General features: G+C 54.5%; 1 protein-coding gene across 1 annotated transcript in view; it reads right to left on the bottom strand.

Moving 5' to 3' along the window:
• Positions 1 to 572: 572 nt before the first annotated feature.
• Brme1 (break repair meiotic recombinase recruitment factor 1) overlaps positions 573 to 19,404 on the bottom strand; it is a 60,053-nt gene continuing 41,221 nt past the window's right edge. The window contains exon 8 of the mRNA XM_041663554.1: positions 573 to 1,622. Coding sequence (XP_041519488.1) covers positions 1,475 to 1,622 — 148 coding nt within the window. The 3' untranslated portion in view covers positions 573 to 1,474. The remainder of the gene's footprint in view (positions 1,623 to 19,404) is intronic.

Genomic DNA, 19,404 nt, shown 5'->3' with positions numbered 1-19,404 from the left:
CGCTGGCACCGTGCTGAGCAGTGCGTCCTGGCGTGTGCAGATAACCTTCTTGAACACTGCTTCAGCATTTGCAATCGCACAATACTCCCTCACGGAACTGGAGTGTAGCACATGTTTGCCAGCCACTAATGTTGCCCTGCTACACCTAATGACTTCATATCACAACTCAAACCAAAGTTCCTTTTCACATTCATTCTCTCATACACCCCAGGCCTGAATTATCCCTCCAGTTCAAGCCGTCCCCAAATGTCACCTGCCCAGGATCTTCAATCTTCAGGTCCCACACAGCACCCTCTGACCACAGAAATAAACTTACACCTTCCTGGGAGCAGGTGGAACAGGGTTGGGGACAGATGAGGTCAGGAGCCAGGGTGGGGCATAGACGTGGGGCACCTAGGGACATAGGGGTGCACCTAGGATCCCCAAACTCGAGACACTGAGGAAGGACTGACTCAGGTCAGCCTGGTCTACACACAAAGACGCTGTCTCAGAATAGGAGGGGGAAAAAGCCAGCAGTCCATTGTGGGAGGCAGGAATAAAGAGACATCAGACCTTAAAGAATGAAGCGGGGCAGTTTTTATTTAATAGAAAACAGGCACAACATCAAATGCAAGCTTCACCTCTGTTCTTCCACCTAAGCTTCCATTCACCTCACCCCCCCCCCCCCCACTGACTGGTGATCTGGGAAGTAACCCAGCCCCGTGCCAACAGCAAGCCGCAATACCCAGGGGAGAGGGAAGTCTGTCCATGTCCTTGGAGAGCCGTGTGGACCTTGCTCCCTGCATCACTGTCACCAGTGGAATGCTGCAGGCTTCATGGGGTGCTGGGCACGCTGGATAGGGCCAGTGCCTTGTTGCGGAAGTTGAGAGTTGGCATTTAACAGTCAGCAGGCCCAAAGCAGCTTCCTCTTGGGTAACTGACTACAGAGAAGGTGTGCAAAGAAAGGGTGGTGCTTGGGCCCCACTGGGTTTGGGAGAGGAAGGGGCTGGAGGCCCTGAGGGGACACAACTGACTTGCCACGCACTCATCCACCTGTTCTTTCTGGGAACTACAAAAATCTCAAGGTGTGGCCATATGGGGTGGGCTACCCAGATGCAGGCTTAGAGGAAGGGCCTGCAGCAGAGAGCTGGGCCCAGGCACAGCTGGTCACCCCCACTCCATCCAGGTCTCGGGTCATGGCAGACATTCTGTAGGGTGCCAGCTCCTAGGGGGCTGGACTCCTGTTCCTGCTGAACTGAGCCAGTGCATTGGAACCAACTGTTTCAGCTCAGTAGGCACAGGAGGCAGAGCCCAGGGAGGAGGAGGCAGAGCAGGGTGGGCAGTAGCGTCTGAGGAGATGGGGCCCAGCGGGGCGGAACTTAGCCACTGTGAACACGACTTGCTGTGGACCTTGCTCACAAGCAGCTAAGCCCTGCTCCTCAGGCCAGTTGTCATGCTGGGCTCCTCCATCACCCGGTACCCAGGACAGGCATCCTTAGCAACAGGAGTCCCCAAGGCAGAGCACAGGGTCAGTTGGAAATCCCTGGCAATGTGATTTGTGACTGGCATCAAATCCCATCCCCAGGAACCCCAGCCGGCCGAGGCACATGAGGGGACAGCAGGTGAGATCGGAGTGGAGCAACCTAAGGGGAGAAAGAAGAGAGAGAATGAGACTGGGAACATTCCCACCTGCCGGCCTGTCTTTTGTTATCCACTTCACTACTGAGGCAGCTTCTGGGCTGGTGATTCTCCTGTCTCTACCTCTGGAGTCTAGGATTCCAGGCTCACCTCACCACACCTAGTTTACATGGTGCTAGGGATAGAACCTAAGCTCTGCCTGCTGAACTACACCCCAGTCCTCCATCTGCTTCCAGGAGAGAAGGAGCCTCCCCATAGGAGTGTCAGTAGGGAGAATGGAGTGAGTCCACAGGATGCTGGGTGCACAGGAGAGCCTCCAGCCCCAGCCCTACAAGTCGAAGGCGCCCAGAAAGCCTAACAGGTCAAAGAGGATGCAAAGCCTTCTTGGCTTGTTTCCACCGTTTCTTTCTCTCCCCACTCACAGCCCTGAGCCCAAAGCAGGCCATATGGGGCCATGGAGAGAGGAAGCTGAGGGAGGTGGGCGGTTGAGGGGAGGAAGTGACCTCACCCCAGCTGGCGCCACTTCCTAGAAGCCTGAAGGGCAGAGGGAACTCCAGCACCTCCTGCCTGTGCCTCCCCAGGCAGCTCAGTCACACCCCACCCCAGCACCCAAGCTGGGAGAAGCAGGCCTCTCCATCCCAATACCTCAACAGAGTTTAACTCCCTGCTCCTGGAGTTTCCCAGAGGCCTTCCAAGCCTCAGTTTCCCCATCTGTAAAGTAGACCAAGAACACTTGCAGTTGGTGGCTCAAGTTCATCTCTGCATTGAGGAGACTGAGGAAGGAAGGTTGCCAAGAACCAAAGGCCTACTTAAAGAACAAAACAAAACACACACATACACAAAAGCAAGACCCTCTACCAGGTAGGCCAGGGTACATTTACTAAGAAGAAGCTATTTGGCACTCAGCACCAGGGCAAGCCTCAGAATCTAGGAGCTACCCAATGTAGACTAGCTTCCTGAATGGCAATTAAAATCTTCAGGAGCCAGAAAGATGGTCCAGCAAGTAAACACACTCGCCATCAGTGCAGAGCTCAGACCCGAGAACCACACAGTAGAAAAACACCCCTGCAAGTCATCCTCTGACCTCTACACTTGTGGCCACACACATGTAAGTACATACGTACATACATAAACATTTTTAAAAGGTTTTGAGCCGGGCGATGGTGGCGCATGCCTTTAATCCCAGCACTCGGGAGGCAGAGGCAGGCAGATTTCTGTGAGTTCAAGACCAGCCTGGTCTACAGAGCTAGTTCCAGGACAGGCTCCAAAGCCACAGAGAAACCCTGTCTCGAAAAACCAAAAAAAAAAAAAAAAAAAAGGTTTTGAATTCAGAGTTAGAGAGATGGTTCAGGAGTTGAGAGCAGTTGCTATTCTAGCAGAGGACCTATGTTGCCTTCCCAGAACCCACAAGATAATCACAGCTATCCATAACTCCAGTTCCAAGACCTCTGATGTTCTCTTCTGTCCTCTATGGGTACCAGGCACACATACAGTACACATACATACATGTAGGCAAGCACTCATACAATAAAAATAAACTGTCAGGAATGGTGGTGCACACCGTTAGTCCCAGCACTTGAAAGGCAAAGGCCATCGGATCTCTGTGAATCCAAGGCCAGGCTGGACTATGTAGGGAGTTTCAGATCAGCCAGAGCTGCACGGTGAGACCGTGTCTCGGATAAAGCATGGAGAGCTGACTCAGTGGTTAAGAGCAGGTACTGCTCTTGCAGAGGTCCTAAGTTTGATTCCCAGCACCCACATCAGGCAGCTCACAACTGCTTGTAACTCCAGCTTCAGGGGACTTCGCTCCCCTTTCTAGTCTCTGAGGGCACTGCACCAGCATGCAGAAACCCACACACAGACCAGACAACACACACACACACAATCGTGAAAAGATTTCAGGGTCTGAGGTGATCGCTCAGTCAATAAAGTGGTTGACATGCAAGCACAAGGCCCTGCATGATCCCAGGCACGAAAGCTCACACTAGTAACCCCAGTGCTGGGGGCCCCTAGGGCTCACAACCGCTATTCCACAGCTACCTGTCCCAGTCCGGTCCCAGAGATACCGTCTGAGAAACCACAGTAAGGAGCTGGGAGATGGCGAGCGGTTAATAGTGCCTGTTGCCACGCACCCCCTCACCCCCACATACACACAGGGTTTCTCTGTGTAGCCCTGGCTGGCCTCAAACTCACAGAGATCCCCCTGCCCCTGTCTCCCAAGTGCTGGGATTACAGGCGTGTGCCACCACCATGCCTAGCAGCACTTGCTCTTAAAAGACCCAGTTCCTAGCATCCACACGTAGCCTCACAACCATGTGTAACTCCAGCTCCAGGAGAGCCAGTGTCTTTGACCTAGGACACCAGACACACACATTCTAGAGAAACTGCACTTGAGGAGGTTCTCCATATACACAGACGTACACACTCTCTCTCTCCTCATGGGGAGGAGGGTAAGATTTCCAGACAGCCCATGCCACACCAGGACCAGGTCTTATAAAAGCCTTACAACCGCGCACACTGATTGCAGCACTCGGGAGGCAGAAGCAGATCTCCGTGAGTTTGAGGCCAGCCTGGTCTACATAGTGTGACCCCCTCAAAAGGATAAAGAAAAAGGAGGGGGGGTGGCTTTTGGCTATGTGAACTCAGTTCTGGAGATTGTCTGCCTGCAAGTGAGCTGTTGACATGGTCAAAGAACACAGTTTCTCTGGGACAAATCTCTTCATCTGCAAAATAGCAATAATAAATTATCTCAGACCTTGGAATGATGGCATGGAATTGTAATTGCTGAATCCAGGAGGGATGGAGGGGGATTTCAACCTAGAGACCAGCCTGGGCTATCAAATGCGACCCTGTTTCAAAAAATAAAAAAATGGAGCTAAAGAAATGGCTCAGTGGTTAAAAACACTGGCTACTCTTCCAGGGGTTCCAAGTTCGATTCCCAGCACCCACGTCCCACGTAGTGTCTGACAACTGTCTGCACTCCGGGTCTTGGGAGTTTGACCCCTTCTTCTGGACTGTGCAGGTACCAGATATGCATGCAGACAAAACACTGAGTCAGAGATTCTCTATATAACAGCCCTGGTGGTCCTGGGACTGGCTCCATTGACCAGACTAGCCTTGAACTCACAGAGATCCACCTGCCTCTGCCTCCCAAGTGCTGGGATTAAAGGTGTGCGCCACACCGCCCAGCTAAATTATTTCAAATTAGGGGGGAAAAAGCAACTGAGAGTGAGGCCCAGCGGCACCGGGGTGAGGCCCAGCAGCCCCTTGCTGGCCAGGCACACCAGGCCTGGCTCCATCCTCAGTGGCCCCTTGCTAGCCCGCCACACCAGGCCTGGCTCCATCCCCAGGACCGTATCATGATGTGTGATGGTACAAGCATGTTATCTCAGCATTCAGGAGGTGGAGACATCAGAAATTCAAAGTCATTCTTGGCTACAGGGCAAGCTGAAGACCAGCCTGGGATATATGGAACTCTCAGAACGAAATCTTAGGGCTGGGAGGATGGCTCAGGGGTTTAGACTGCATAGTGCTGAGAACCCAGCTCCAGCGGACTGGCCCCCTCTTCTGGCCTCTGTTAGCGCCTACACATACATGCACATACCCAACACATACCCAAAAATAAAAGTAAAATGAATCTTAAAAAAGAAAATCTCTACTTCGTACACAACTGGGAGAGTGCTTGGTGATATGGGACATCAAAACAGAAGGATTCTGTCATATCATCAATGACAGACAAGACAATCTAGCTCCTAATGGCTATATCTAGCATTACCTCTCTTTGAGGAATAGGGGTTGAGAGATGTCCTGCTGTGTCTCCCTGAACACACACACACACACACACACACACACACACACACACGCACGCACGCACATGCTGGCTACCCTCCTTCCCACCACACCCCAGTCCAGCTCTGTCCCTTTGGGGTCTGGGGGCAGCCCAGGGCCTCAGGCTGGCCAGCCTCCCCAGTCACCTCCGGAAGTGAGACAGCATATTCGTCCCTGGGACTAGAACGGGAAGGGCGGCCATTTGGCCAGGCTGGTTTCCTGTGGGGTTTCCCCTACAAAGAGGCCAAGGCTGCGGCCAAGGCCACTCCCATTCTCACACATCAGAGGTCTGTGTCTGGCGTGGAGGGGCATTACCACGCAGGTGTCCAGGAGTTGGGACATCCTGTACCAAAAACTGTGCCTCTCTGTCTCATAGGAGGCGGGACCCAAAGGGACAGACAGAGGTCCTGGCGCTGGAGGACTTGGGGAACAGGGCAGGTCTTGGACAGTGGCACCCCAGTCGGTCTGTTCCCATAACCTACAGGCCCCCGGCATCTCTGGAGGACCCATTGTGGACCCCAAGAAGGAACCAGGGCAGAGGCCCTGCGGCCGTCCCAAAGCTTGATCCTCAAATACTTTCCACCCTCGCTGAGCAGAGCGAGGATCGGAAAATACCGAGGGCTGCTGGCCCCGCCCCGCCCCGCCCCCGCCCCGGTCACCAGCGCTCGCTAATGGCCCAGACTCTTCCCAGGAGCTTGGCGGCTGGGCCGGGGCCAACCCGACCTGCGGCGCAGATGCCTGCCCTCCACGCCCGTCCCCGCGCAGGGACAGACAACCAGCTCGGGTTGGGGGGCAGGGCATGAGCAAGTGGGTGGGCCCGGTGCCTACCCGGGAGTAGAGGGGGTGCAGGAAGGGGTGAGGGAGGGCTGAATCACTTGGTATAAATAGGGAAAGACGACAGCCACGTCCCACCCTCGCTGCTTGCCAGCCACACAGTCCAACCAAATCCCCTACTCCATTTCTTAAAATTCCTTTTGCGGTGCTGAAGACGGACCCAGCGCCTGGCATACGCCAGACTAGTGCTCTACCACTGAGTCACATCCCCAACTCTTCAATTTCCCTCAAGCCAATCAGAGTCCCTTGGGTGAAGTTCATCCCAGGCCCTGGCCTGGGACAGGAGATGGAAGTGGGCCCTCCATCACTACTCTGAAAGATCCTGGCTCACTCCCTTAACACTCCAAAACTTCCAGGAACCAGCCAGGTACTGTGAGGCATGGCTGTGGTTCTACCATCCAGGAGGCTGAAGCAGGAGGATTGCCATGTGTTCAAGACTGTCTCAACCCCCAAAACTGACTGGGGTACAGTGTTGCTACTTTGCAGGAGGCACAGCGGGTTCCATCCTAAGCAAAAATTCTGCATAATAGCGTCTGCAGGAAATCTTAGCACTCAGGAGGTGGAGGCAGAAGGACCGGGAGTTCAAGGCCAGCCTGGGCTACTTCAGTTCCAGGCCAACATGGGGCTACATAGGGCCATGCCTCAAAAACGTTTTGTTAAATGGGATTAATAATTACCATTCCCAGGCCCCAGGCTTAGGGTTCCTGAGCCCTGAAAACGTATTTGTGGCTGGATGACCCCCCGTCCTGGAAGGCAACTCTAGAGACCAAAGGGAGTCACCAAGGAGTATCCCAAATTTGTTCCCCCAGCCCCTCAAGGCCCAAGTGCCCATCCTGGCCACCCAACCCTGTTCTGCCCAGGGCCACAGCTCAGTAGCCACACCCAGGGTGGCGCCAGCTCCAGCAGCCTGAGGCAAGGCGCCGCTAGAGTGTGACTCAACCATGCCCGGCATGGCGCTGTCCTTCCCTGCCCAAGAATTCTCACGCCCACACCACCACCCTCAACCCTTCCCCATGACACGCCTCTACGTCCACTCAGGACCAGAGGGAGACTAGAGGGGAGAGGTCCACACTGTCACACTGCCTCTCCAAATACTCCCACTTACAGATGGGAAACAGGTGGAGACAGTCTCAGTCAGCACTGTCTACAGTCCCTCCATAAGGAACGCCAGAGCTAGGGTCAGTGGTCCACGTCCATCATCCTTGAGAGATGCGGGCAGGGGATGGAAGCTCAAGACCACTGTCCGTTTTGTTTGAGGCCAGCCCAGGCTACAAGAAACCCTGTCTCCATCAGGTAAAAAGGGATGGAGATGTAGCACAGATAGGGGGCTTGCCTGGCGTGCACGAACCCTGGGTTCAATCACCAGCACTCTGGAGGCCAGGAGTGGTGCAGGCCTGTGATCCTAGCAACACCAGCAGTGGAGACAGGAGCACCAGAAGTTTGAAGCCAGCCTGGGACTCTTACCTCAAAAAACAAATACAAAAACCAAAACAACTAGACAGAAGCTGCTCTCAGTCGGAATGGGATAGGCATGGTGCTGCCACTCAGGAAGCTGAGGCAGGAGTATTGCAGTGAGTTCCACTGGGCTCCTGGGCCACATACTGTTCTGACTCAGCCTGGACTCCAGTGGGACCCTCCCGTTCCCACGCAGGCCTGTTGCAGGGCAGTGTAGAAGGAGGAGGCTAGCTGGGGCCTGCTGAGAACATCTGGTCTCCACTTGCAACAGGCATAGGGTGGCCATGGCATGGGGGGTGCCTCGTGGGGCATTCGCCTTGGCTGCCTCTCTCCAGCAAGCAAGAATCTGCCAGGCTCAGAGGCCGGGCCAGCGCAGACAGGCCCGACCCCCTGGACACGCCCTGTCACGCATATGCGCCGCGTGCCAGCCCTGGGCTGGGCCCACAGCTATTTTAAGGCCCCCTACTAGGTCCTCAAGCAAGGCCTGACCAATTAGGGGGGTCTTAAGGATGCTCTCAGGGACCCCACCGACAAAGACAGAGAGCTGCGATGCTCCCCAGGGCACCGGCGCCGGGGCTCCTCCCTTCCCGGCACTGTGGTGGTGTGAACACATGTGCCCAGGCTGGCCCAGGCACAGTGCGTGGGTGAGCGGCCCGGGCGAGCCCGCATCACCTCGCCTGGAAGCCTGCGCACCTGTCGGGTCGCGCCGGCTTTGGGCTGGGCTGGCGGGGACAGCCCGGTGCCAGGGTCCTCCAGTCCTTACACTTACCTTCTAGGGCCACCCTGCCAGAGGCGGGCAGCGGCTGGAGGCTGGGAAGGGGGCAGGTACAGGGTGCCAGGACACTTCCTAGACACTCAGATGGCCAGTGGGGCCTGGCCGGGCGGGAAGGTCACGCACAGCTCAGGGGTTCGGTGGCCTGCAAATCTAGAGGTCAGTCTGGGGCCAGCACAGGACACCGGACCTCTCGGGAGGACCAAGGGCTGTGGCCTCGGCTGCTCCACGCCGGGGTCAGGCCTTCAAGCCCCCGCCAGTCTACCTGCTGTCGCCCGCCCGCAGCGAGATCCAGCTCCTGCCTCCGGGGCCGGGCGGTCGCGGCCCCTCTCTCGTCCCCGGCCCGCGCGGGAAAGTTGTCGTCGCCCGCGCCCCGCGAGTCTCTCCCGGGTCGGATCCCACTTCCCCGCGGGGGAGGGGAGCAGGGCTGCGCGCGGGCGAGACGACGCCGGCCGCGCCCCACCCCGCCGGCCGGCCCAGATCGCCTTTAAAACCTCCGCGTCTCCTCCCCCCACGGCCGGGCAGGGGGCGGGCGCGGGGCGGGGCGGGCGCCGCCGTCATGTGCCCCCGAGGCGGCCCGCCCCACGCTCTCTCTCCTGTCCCCCAACTCAGGCCCAACTTTCTCCATATCCGGAATGGGCATGAGCCTGGGTACTCTGGGGTCCTGCCCAACAGGAATCTTCACTTCCACAGTACCTTCTCCAGTCTAGGAAGTTCTTCCTTTTATCTCACTCAACCCTCTCTTGCTGTTGTGAAAAAGAATTTCTGACTCTAGGCCCGGTGACCCCTGACTCTGAGCTCCTTCCCTTTCCAGGCTTCCCGGCACCCTCCCCCACCCACCAGGGACCTCTGGGAGACTCCACAGCTATGGGTCTATCCCCTAGAAAAAGCCACCTCCCCCACCCCATCCTTCCCTTTTTCTATGTGTGCTTTTCCCTCTTCATCCTTAGACCTCCCCTCCACCGTCAGGAACACGGTGGCATTGTTCCCCTGGACGGGGCCCTGCCTCGGGGCCTGGACTGGTGCCCAGGTAAGGGGCCAGGAACAAAACCCAGCCAAGGAGGGGTAGGTTGCCGTGCTGCCACGCTAACCTCCTTGGGCATGTTTGACTGTCACTCGGCCCTCTGAAGGGCAGGACAGAAGCGAACGGACCCCGGAGCAGCACACTGAGCACCGTGTCACAACACGCATCAGGGCCTCCCCAGAACCAGGAGGTAACACTCTGGACACAGTTTCCCCAACTCTTCGAACATTTCCAAAGACTGCCACAGAGCCCCATCTTGTGCCCTTTGAATAATGCTAGGGAAGATGGGTGATGGGCACATGCCAGGTCGGGCCCTGGAGGTTCGGGTGACCCAATGTCACAGGGTTCAGCTCAGCTTTCCCACACTTTGGGGTGCACATGGGATTGGGGTTGAAGCCGCACTAAGTTGTCACCCCAGAGGCCCAAGCCCTGGGGGTTCAGCAGCTTCCTTCCTTCCGTGTGGGGCACAAGAGGCAGGCCGGCCCGGACTGCAGGATCTGACAGGTTGGGGCATGAGGGGAAAGAGCGGCCCACCCGGCTGGGGCCCTAGGGAGGATTTTGGGGTGGCATAGAATTCTCCAGCTAAGGGCGGGCCATGGAAGGTGGAAGAGATGGCCTCATGGCCTCCTGAAGAGGTGTAAATGAGGACAAAGGTTGGGTTCCAGGTAGTCAGCCCAGCACTCCAGAGGCTGAGGCAGGAGAATGACGAGTTGAAGGCCAGCCTGGACTGCAGAATGTGACTGAGCCTGGGAGGTAGAGGCAGAGGAGCAGTTTAAAGTCACCCTTGGGCTACATGGTGAGTTTGAGACCAGCTTGAACTATATGAGATCCAGCCTCTAAATAAATAGGGGGGAGAGGGAGGGAGGGAGGGAGAGAACACGCACGGGATTCCCCTGGTGTCCTATGTAGACACAGTTCATACAGAAGCAGCACAGCCTCAGGCACCGACCAGTCTCTGGGGAATCTACGTGACCATATGCAGACCCCATCACACCAAAGTCTCATCTGTCCTCTGGGAACGTCTTTTTTCTTTCCAGTTTGCTTTGTTTTGAGACAGTCTCACTGTGTACCCCAGCCTCAACTCACTTGGGACTCATGAGCCTCCTGCCTCAGTTTCCCCAGTGCTCAGATGACAGGCATAAACTATCACACCTGACCTGGGGACGCCCAAAATTCACCAGTGAGTGAACTGGTTTATCACTCTCTTGAGTGGCTTCGCAGAAACCCCCAGCCCCAGAGAAGGGGTTCCTAGTATCCCTGACCCTCACTGTCTGCCCCGGGGTAGCGGCCCTAACCAAAGACAGAAGCCAATGGGATCTCAGCTCACCAAACTCGGCTACTGACTCTTTTGTCATGGAAGAGAATGGAGAGGTCAGGACAGGCTGCGACCAGATTATGTGCACGCACACACACGTGTACACACACACACACAGAGACACACACACACAAACTGTCTGGGCGCTGATTCTCTGGTTCTGCCGTGCTCTGGCCCATGGAAATGGAACATCTTAGATCCCACCAGATTGGTGGTGCAGGGGAGGGCTACGTCAAGGGACCCTGACAGGTCTGAAGGTCGCCCCACAGGTCATCCGGGCGCACACGCAGGGCGCCCCGGGCCCCATGGCAACGCAGCACAGAGACATCAAACAGGGCAGCCGCACGTCACTGCGGTTACGGAGGCTCCTCCCCACTGGCTGGCGGCTGGCTCCTCAGGCAGTCAGGCAGCCCGCCTCCTGTCGCCGTGGCGACCGGCTGTGTTGTGGACTGTCCCGGGCCCACCAGATCCCTGCCCCCTCGCTGGGGCACTGCCGCTCCCCGCATCCGGGGAGGGCGCCCAGCTCTGTCATTCAGCCGCCGGTGTGGGGCCTAGTGCCGGGCACAGTGGCCTGACTTTTGCGGCCCAGGGGAGTCCCCTGGAGATCAACGGCTTTGCCAGAATCTCTGGAGGGGTGGGTGGCCATGGGCTGGGTAGTTGCCAGGACGATGCTGGGGTGGGTGTCACAGGATTGGTCCAAGGGACGGGCAGCTACCAGGGCGCTGTTGGGGTGGGTGACACAGGATTGGCCCACGGGACGGGCAGCTACCAGGACGATGCTGGGATGGGTGACACAGGAGTGGCCCACGGGACGGGCAGCTACCAGGACGATGCTGGGGTGGGTGACACAGGAGTGGCCCACGGGACGGGCAGTTACCACGACGATGTTGGGGTGGGTGACACAGGAGTGGCCCCAGGCCTAACCCAGCACCAGTAACTGACATGGAGCCCTGGCCAGGGTAAGGAAGGGGAGGCGAGAGATGTTTAATTTGGTTGCCAGCGGCCACTAGGCGCTGGAGCGTGCAGGGTTAAAGGGAGCCCTTCTCGGGGTCTCCCCTCTTCAACACCCCCTCCTTTCCGGGGGATTTCGGGCCCCAGCCCCTCTGACGTCAGTGTGGTTGCTATAGCAACCGACCGACTTTCCCAAATAAAATTACTGCGGGCGCGAGCAAAGTTTCCTGGAGTTGGCGGCGGAGTAAACAATGGCAGGGGCGGGGCTCGGCACGGGGGTCCCGAGGCCCGAGAGGGGGGGGATCCCTGTCCCAGGGCTCTGCGAGAGGAGTCCGGACCCGGGGACTGAGCGCGGACGCCCCCGCCGCTCCCACGCGTGTGCACTTCCTGTCGCCGGCTGCGGTAGGAGGTAAAAGAAGCCCTGACAGGCAACAACCCGAACAGGGACAGGGAGGACCAGGGCCCACCGAACCCGCCAAACCCATCAGCCAGGGACTTAAAAACTAGTGATAATCCCCCACCCCTACTCCTGGGCCTCGCCTAACCTCCAAGATTGGAACAGATTGGCATCTGTTGCCTTCTGCCAGGTGCAGGGAGGGAGTCCAGGTTGGGGCCAAATCCAATTAAGTGAGTTTAGCTCCAGGTGTGCCTGATATTCCCCCTCTAAGTGGGGTTTCCAGAACACAAAGCATGCAACTCCATTTGATTTCCAAATACAAGGAGGAGTTCTGTTTCGCTGGGCAGGGAGGGCGTGTTTTGAAAGACCGGGGCTCCTACTGTATAGTCCAGGCTGGCTTTGGAACTCAGGCTGTAGTTAGGTCGTGCTACGATTCCTGGCAACCTTCCTCCCTCCCAGCCTTCCAAGTGATGGGATTACAGGCCCAAGCCGCAGGCTTGTTTTAGGTCTGCTTCCCATTTGAGCGCGAGTCGGGCATCGTGGTGCATGCCTTTAATCCCAGTCAGCACTTGGGAGGCCAGCCTGGTCTACATAGTGAGTTCCAGGACAGCCAGAGCTATATCGTGAGATCCTTTCGAAAAAACAACAAAGAATATGTAAGTGTCCTGGCTTTAGTAGGCAGACATACTAAACAGAGACAAAAACTTATACCAGAAGTGACCTACTTTATATCATAAATTCAAATGTAACTGGAAGTGCGTTGTATCTTAATTTATGTTTTGGTTTGGTTTTAGTTTTTTTGGTTTTTCAGACGTTGGCCTCGACTTTACAGAGATCCTCCTGTCTCTGCTGGAATTAAGGGTATGTGCCGCCACTGCCCAGCTCTTATTTAAATTAATGTATTTTTTTTTTTGCTTTTTCGAGACAGGGTTTCTCTGTGGCTTTGGAGCCTACCCTGGAACTAGCTTTGTAGACCAGGCTGGTCTCGAACTCACAGAGATCCGCCTGCCTCTGCCTCCCGAGTGCTGGGATTAAAGGCGTGTGCCACCATCGCCCGGCTAAATTAATGTATTTTTTAATCACTGTGTAAACCTGATTAACTGGAACTCACTCTGTAGACCAGGCTCAACTACAGAGACCCTCCTGCCTCTGCCTCCTGAGTGCTGAATTTAAAGGTGTGCACCACACCCAGCATGATTTTTTTCTTTCCTATACTGGGTTTCTCTGTGTAGCCCTGGCTGTCCTGGAACTTGCTCTATAGAACAGGCTGACCTTGAACTCACAGATCTGCCTGCCTCTGCCTGGGATTAAAGGCACCTGTAACTACGTCAGCCCCCTGCTCCCCACCAGATCTAGTCCCTTCCACCCTCCATTCTCAAAAGATACAGTGGAGCCGGGCGGTGGTGGCGCACGCCTTTAATCCCAGCACTCGGGAGGCAGAGGCAGGTGGATCTCTGTGAGTTCGAGACCTGCCTGGTCTACAGAGCTAGTTCCAGGACAGGCTCCAAAGCCACAGAGAAACCCTGTCTCGAAAAAAAAAGAAAAAAAAAGAAAAAAAAAGAAAAGATACAGTGGAATCCAGCCCAAGGCAGTCCTGGCTCCCCTTTCCCCCGCCTGCTCCTCAGCTCCACCTCCTGTCCTGTACACCTCTGCCCTGGTATCTGGAAGGATTTTATCTTAGATGCTGGATTTTTAGTGTGGAAGGCTTGTTTTGTCCCATGCTGGCCTCAGACCCCGTAGGTAGCCAGAGATGACCTCGAACATCTGACCCTCCTGTTCCATCATACGTCCTCAGGTCCTGCACGGCTCTACCACCTTTTATGTGGTGCTGGCTGGCACAGGGCTCTGTGCATGCCAAGAAAGCCCTGCACAAACTGAGCCACACCCCCAGCCCTGTTTGCTTATCTCAGTATATATATCCCCAATTTGCAATCCTCCTGCTTCAGCTTTATAAATTCTGGGATTACAGTTGTATAACACCATCGATGCTAACTAAACATTACTCTTTATTTGAAGAGGAAATTGAGACAAGACTTTGCCGTGTGGTCTGGGCCTGGTGGAACTCACCATATTGCGAAGGGCTAGCCTCAAACTTGAAGCAGTCTGTTGCAAAATATTTGTTTACACTGTAAATATGTGTCTCTGCCTAAGTCGCCTTCTGATTGGTTTAATAAAGAGCGAAATGGCCAATAGCTAAGCAAGAGAGAATAGGCAGGACTTCTGGGCAGGGGTGGGGACTGGGAGGAGAAATCTAAGCACAAGATATTGTCAGCAAGTTGAACGTGCTAAGAAAAGGTAATGAAACCACACGGTAGAACATAGATTTAAAAAATATGAGTTAATTTTAAGAGCTAGTTGGGAATAGGGCCAAGATTTCATAATCAAAAATAAGTTTCTGGGTTATTATTTGCGAGCTGGCAAGCCAAAGATAGTCCAACAAGAAAACTTGCTACAGCTGTCCTCCTGCCTCTGCCTTCCAGAGTGACAGGATCCCAGGCATGCACCATCATGTTGCAGCTGAATGTTTTTTTCATTATTTTAAAAAAGATTTTATTTTAAATTATGAGTATATGGGGTGCTGGAGAGATGCCTCATGGGTTAAGAGCACATCGACCTGTAACTCCAGTTCCTAGGAATTCACACCTTCTGACTTCCACACGGGTACACATACATACATGCAGGCAAAACGCTTGTACAAATAAATCCAAAATTTAGAAATTAAAATCATGGTTGTGTATGTGCACACATGAATGCAGGTGCCCTCAACGGCCAGAAGGGGGCATCAGATCCCTTGGAAGCGGAGTTACTAGCTGTTGTGAGGCACCAGTTTTAAGTGCCAGGAACTGACCTCAGGTCCTCTGTAAGAGCAACAAATGCTCCTAACTACTAAGGCATCTCTCCAACCCCTAAACTAAGTGGGACAAAAGTCATCTCAGGCAAGTGGGTCATGTCCCGACCGAAGGCCAGGTAGGTGATGGCTATTATGGGGTGCTGGGAGCCTAGAGTGGTTGACACTGACCCTTAGGGAGCCCTCTCTGGGTCTCCTCAGGGAAGGTGACCCAGGAGGCACAATGTTTAATTCTCTGTGTCCAGAGCTCAAAAGCAGCACCCAACTCCAGTGTGGAATTGGCATTCATTCCTAACACACTCTAGAAGATTCCAGACATAATTTCAGCCACCACTCAGCCATCCATCTGGGATTCTATTCAGTATCCTCAAGAGATGGGAATGCTTTGAGATTGTTTCTTAAGCTAGGAATGCCCAGGTACGTCACAAATTAGCCAGCTAAATGAGCCAAACATAGTGGCTCAGGTCTGGAAGCAGAAAGACCAGGAGTTGGAAGGCATCCTTAGCTACATAGAAGTTCCGGGTCAACCTGTACTACAAGAAACCCTATCTAACCAAGCAACACCCCCCCCCAAAAAAACACAATTAATTTGTACCAATTAATTTGTTAATGACTGATGTCCAATACCTGCCTAGACCCGGGAGTTTCGGGGAAAGGATATGCCCCCGTGGCAGCCTTTGGATTGCCATCCCTACTCAAGCAGGCTGCTTTGACTGTCAAGGTCCACTTCCCATCGACCTTCCAACACAGAACCAGGGACGCTTCTGGTTTGAGAATTTGATTGTTCTTGAACCCCAACGGGACCACCGAAGTCTCTCTTAACCTTTTAACCTTCTGCACACATCTGAACTGCTGGCGTGATCTGAACCCTGACGAAGGGAAGACCACCAGGGGAGCGCCCCAGCCTGGCTCCTGTCCTGACTGGAGGCTCGAACCCAGACCGAAGCAGGCTGGCGGCGGCCGTTGCCGGGTAACGCGCTGTTTGTTGGCGCGGGGGCGGGGCGGGCGGTGACTCACCGCGGCGTGACGCGGACGGGCGGGCGCCGGGCGGGCTGGCAGCCAGCCCAGGGCTGGCGGCGACGAGAGGACTGCGGCGGGGGCGCAGCAGGGCAGGCCTGGGCTTTGAGCTGCTGCCTCAGTTTACCTTTTACATCAGTAAAATGGAGCAACCATTTCTGGTGCCTCCACAGACCACTTTGAGTCTCCTGCTTGCTCAGAGTCCCGCAGCCTCAGTTTCCCCACCTACTAAAGGAGGAAGAAGAGGCTACCTCCAGGCCAGTTTGAGAGTTCCATCTATCAAAAGTGAGTCAAAGGCGAGCACACCCCAGCAGCCCAGCCCGTTGCTACAAGGAGGAGCAGGGTGTAGGTGCCCTCCATGGTTGTACCCGGCAACACAAGGCTGTACAAGCAACGTGGGTACTCCCGGAAGTGGGTGTGGGTCATAGGCCAAAGTAGTTGCTATGGAAGAGACTGTGGAGGACACTTGTGGAAGCTGGAGCGGGCAGCACCTGCTGCGGGTGGCGACCGGAGGGGGCCTGGGCATGAGTCATTGCCCAGCAATGGGGTTGAGTCACAGGGCGGGGTCCCCGGCACCTCCCCCACCAGCCGCTCCTACAAAGGACCTTTTGAGTACAGCTCTGCATCCCCTCCCAGCCCCCAGGCTGTCTCTGGTCTTAGTTATGGGCATGGGCACTTTTGGGCTGCCCCCAGTAGCCTGGCCTGCGCCTGGGTGCCTGCCACATGTGTGGAAAGTCACCATCCAGGGCCTGGCATTCCCAGAGAGGGGGCTTCCTGGCCCTGAGTCACTGCCAGGACAGCAAAGGATCATTTTCTCAGGGCCCACGCACACAGCGGCCTAATTGAGTCAGGCTGTCTGATGTCGGAAGAAAAAGCGGGTGCTGCAGGCATCTCTCTGCCTTCAGGACCACGCTAGTCTGAGGGGACTTCTCTCCTTGAGACTTTGGAGCATTCTGAGGCTGGATACAGACAACCATACCAGACCTGAGGATACCAAGAAATCTCCACATGGGTTCAAGGTTTAAAAAGGAGCTACTAGCCGGTGGTGGTGGTGGCGCACCCTTTTAATCCCAGCAGTTGAGAAGCAGAGGCAGGAGGATCTCTGTGGGTTCGAGACTAGCCTGGTCTACAGAGAGAGTTGAAGGACAGGCCAGGACTGCACAGAAAACCGTTTCCAAAAAGAAGAGAAAAAAAAAATCAACCAGTTGTGGGGTGTATACCGTTAGTCCCAACACTCAGGGGGTGGCTCTCTGCATGTCTGAAGCCAGACTGGTCTACACAGCAGTTCCAAGCCAGCCTAGATACAGAATGAGACCCCGGCTGGCTCAAAAGGCCAGCGGCGGGGTGGGGAGTGCTGGAGAGGTGGCTGGGCAGTCGGACCTGGGCTCAATTCCCAGCTCCAGGGCTGCTCACAATGCTCAGAAATTCCACTGCCAGAGAATCCGATGCTCTCTCCTAGACATGCGTGCAAGCAAAACACGTTTTCAAAGAGAAATTTAATAAAGCATCAAAAAAATAGTTGTTCATGGATGTTTTTATTTTTTAAATTTATTGCCAGGCATGGTAGCACACATCTTTAATCCCAGCACTCTCCAGAGGCAGAGGCAGGCAGATCTCTGAATCCTAGGCTAGTCTGGTCCACTGAGTTCCAAGAAGGTCAGGACCACAAAGTTGTGTGTGTGTGTGTGTGTGTGTGTGTGTGTATGTGTGTGTATGTGAACTGAACTGAACTCAGGGCCTCTGGAAGCATCTAGTACTCCTAACTGCTGAGTCATCTCTGCAGTCCCAACCAAGATTTTTTTTTTTTTTTTTTTTTTTTTTGGTTTTTCGAGACAGGGTTTCTCTGTGGTTTTGGAGCCTGTCCTGGAACTAGCTCTTGTAGACCAGGCTGGTCTCGAACTCACAGAGATCCGCCTGCCTCTGCCTCCCGAGTGCGGGAATTAAAGGTGTGTACTACCACTACCTGGCTGATTTGGCACTTTTAAATATTATTTTTATGTGTTCGGGTGTTTTACCTGAGTGTATGTCTGTGCACCATGTGTGTGCAGTACTCTTGGAGTCCAGCAGAGGGCATCAGATCACAGAACTGTGAGCCACCATGTGGGTGAGGGGAATTGAACCTGGGATCTCTGGAATAGCAGCCATTGCTCTTAACCACTGAGCCAAGATGCCAGCCCTATTGTTAGAAATATTTTCCTTATTTATTTATTTATTTATTTATTATGTGTACAGCATTCCTTCCATGTGTGCCCCGCATGCCAGAAGGGGGCGCCAGGTCTCATCATAGATGGCTATGAGCCACCATGTGGTTTCTGGGAATCGAACTCAGGACCTCTGGAAGATCAGTTAGTGCTCTTAACCACTGAGCCATCTCTCCAGCCCTAGAAATATTTTCCTAATGTGAGCTCTCCACCAACACAACTTCCCAATCAAGCCAGATCAAAACAAGCCAAATTAAGAGATATCCAGGTTTAATGGGAGTTCTACACTCTGGGGTGGCCCCAGGGGCCGCAAACAAACACAACCACCAGGAGGAAGAAAAAGAAACCATGTGTTCCTCTTTTGGGAGTTAACTTAAATATTCTGTGGGAGTGGTCCTAAGCCCCCCTCCAGGGAGGGGTCAGGACCTGGCCTGCTGGGATTTGGAGTCCAGAGTGCTAACTCTCAGGGTCCGGGGGGCTAGGATAGATGCTAGGGGCTGGGGCCTAAGCTCCCAACTTAACACCTTTTGAGGTCTAGATATCATGGGAGCCTCCTGCCTCAGCCTTTCAAATAGCTGGGACCAGGCTGGGGTGTCACACCCTGGCCCACAATCTATTTTAGAGCTTTCTACCACCCTCAAAGAAACCCTGAGTTCATTAGTGGTCACTTCTGTTTTCTCTCTAGACACCAGATAGTTCCTACAACCCGGGCTCTCAGTGTCTGTGTATAATGGGGTCTCAAGGATGGGGCTTCCTCACCTTGTAGGTTCACCTGCAACTGTAGCATGGACCGGAACATTTCCCCAGTCTGTGCAATACTGACCTGTGGAGAGACCACTCTGGGATGGTGATGATGCACTGGGGGACTGGATCCGGGCTCACAAATGATGCGGCGTAATCGATCAGCAAATAGGATTAATCAGGCTAACTTTATTTTATTTTTTAAATTTATTTATTTATTATGTATACAATATTCTGTCTGTGTGCATGTCTGCAGGCCAGAGAGGGCACTAGACCCCATTACAGATGGTTGTGAGCCACCATGTGGTTGCTGGGAATTGAACTCAGGACCTTTGGAAGAGCAGGCAATGCTCTTAACCTCTGAGCCATCTCTCCAGCCCCAGGCTAACTTTAATATAAGTTTT

Source organism: Microtus oregoni, unplaced genomic scaffold (assembly GCF_018167655.1).
Source record: "Microtus oregoni isolate MIOR12 unplaced genomic scaffold, Mior012 000014F_ref0000157, whole genome shotgun sequence".
Classification (NCBI taxonomy): Eukaryota; Metazoa; Chordata; class Mammalia; order Rodentia; family Cricetidae; genus Microtus; species Microtus oregoni.
This window is presented reverse-complemented; position numbering and strand designations above follow the sequence as displayed.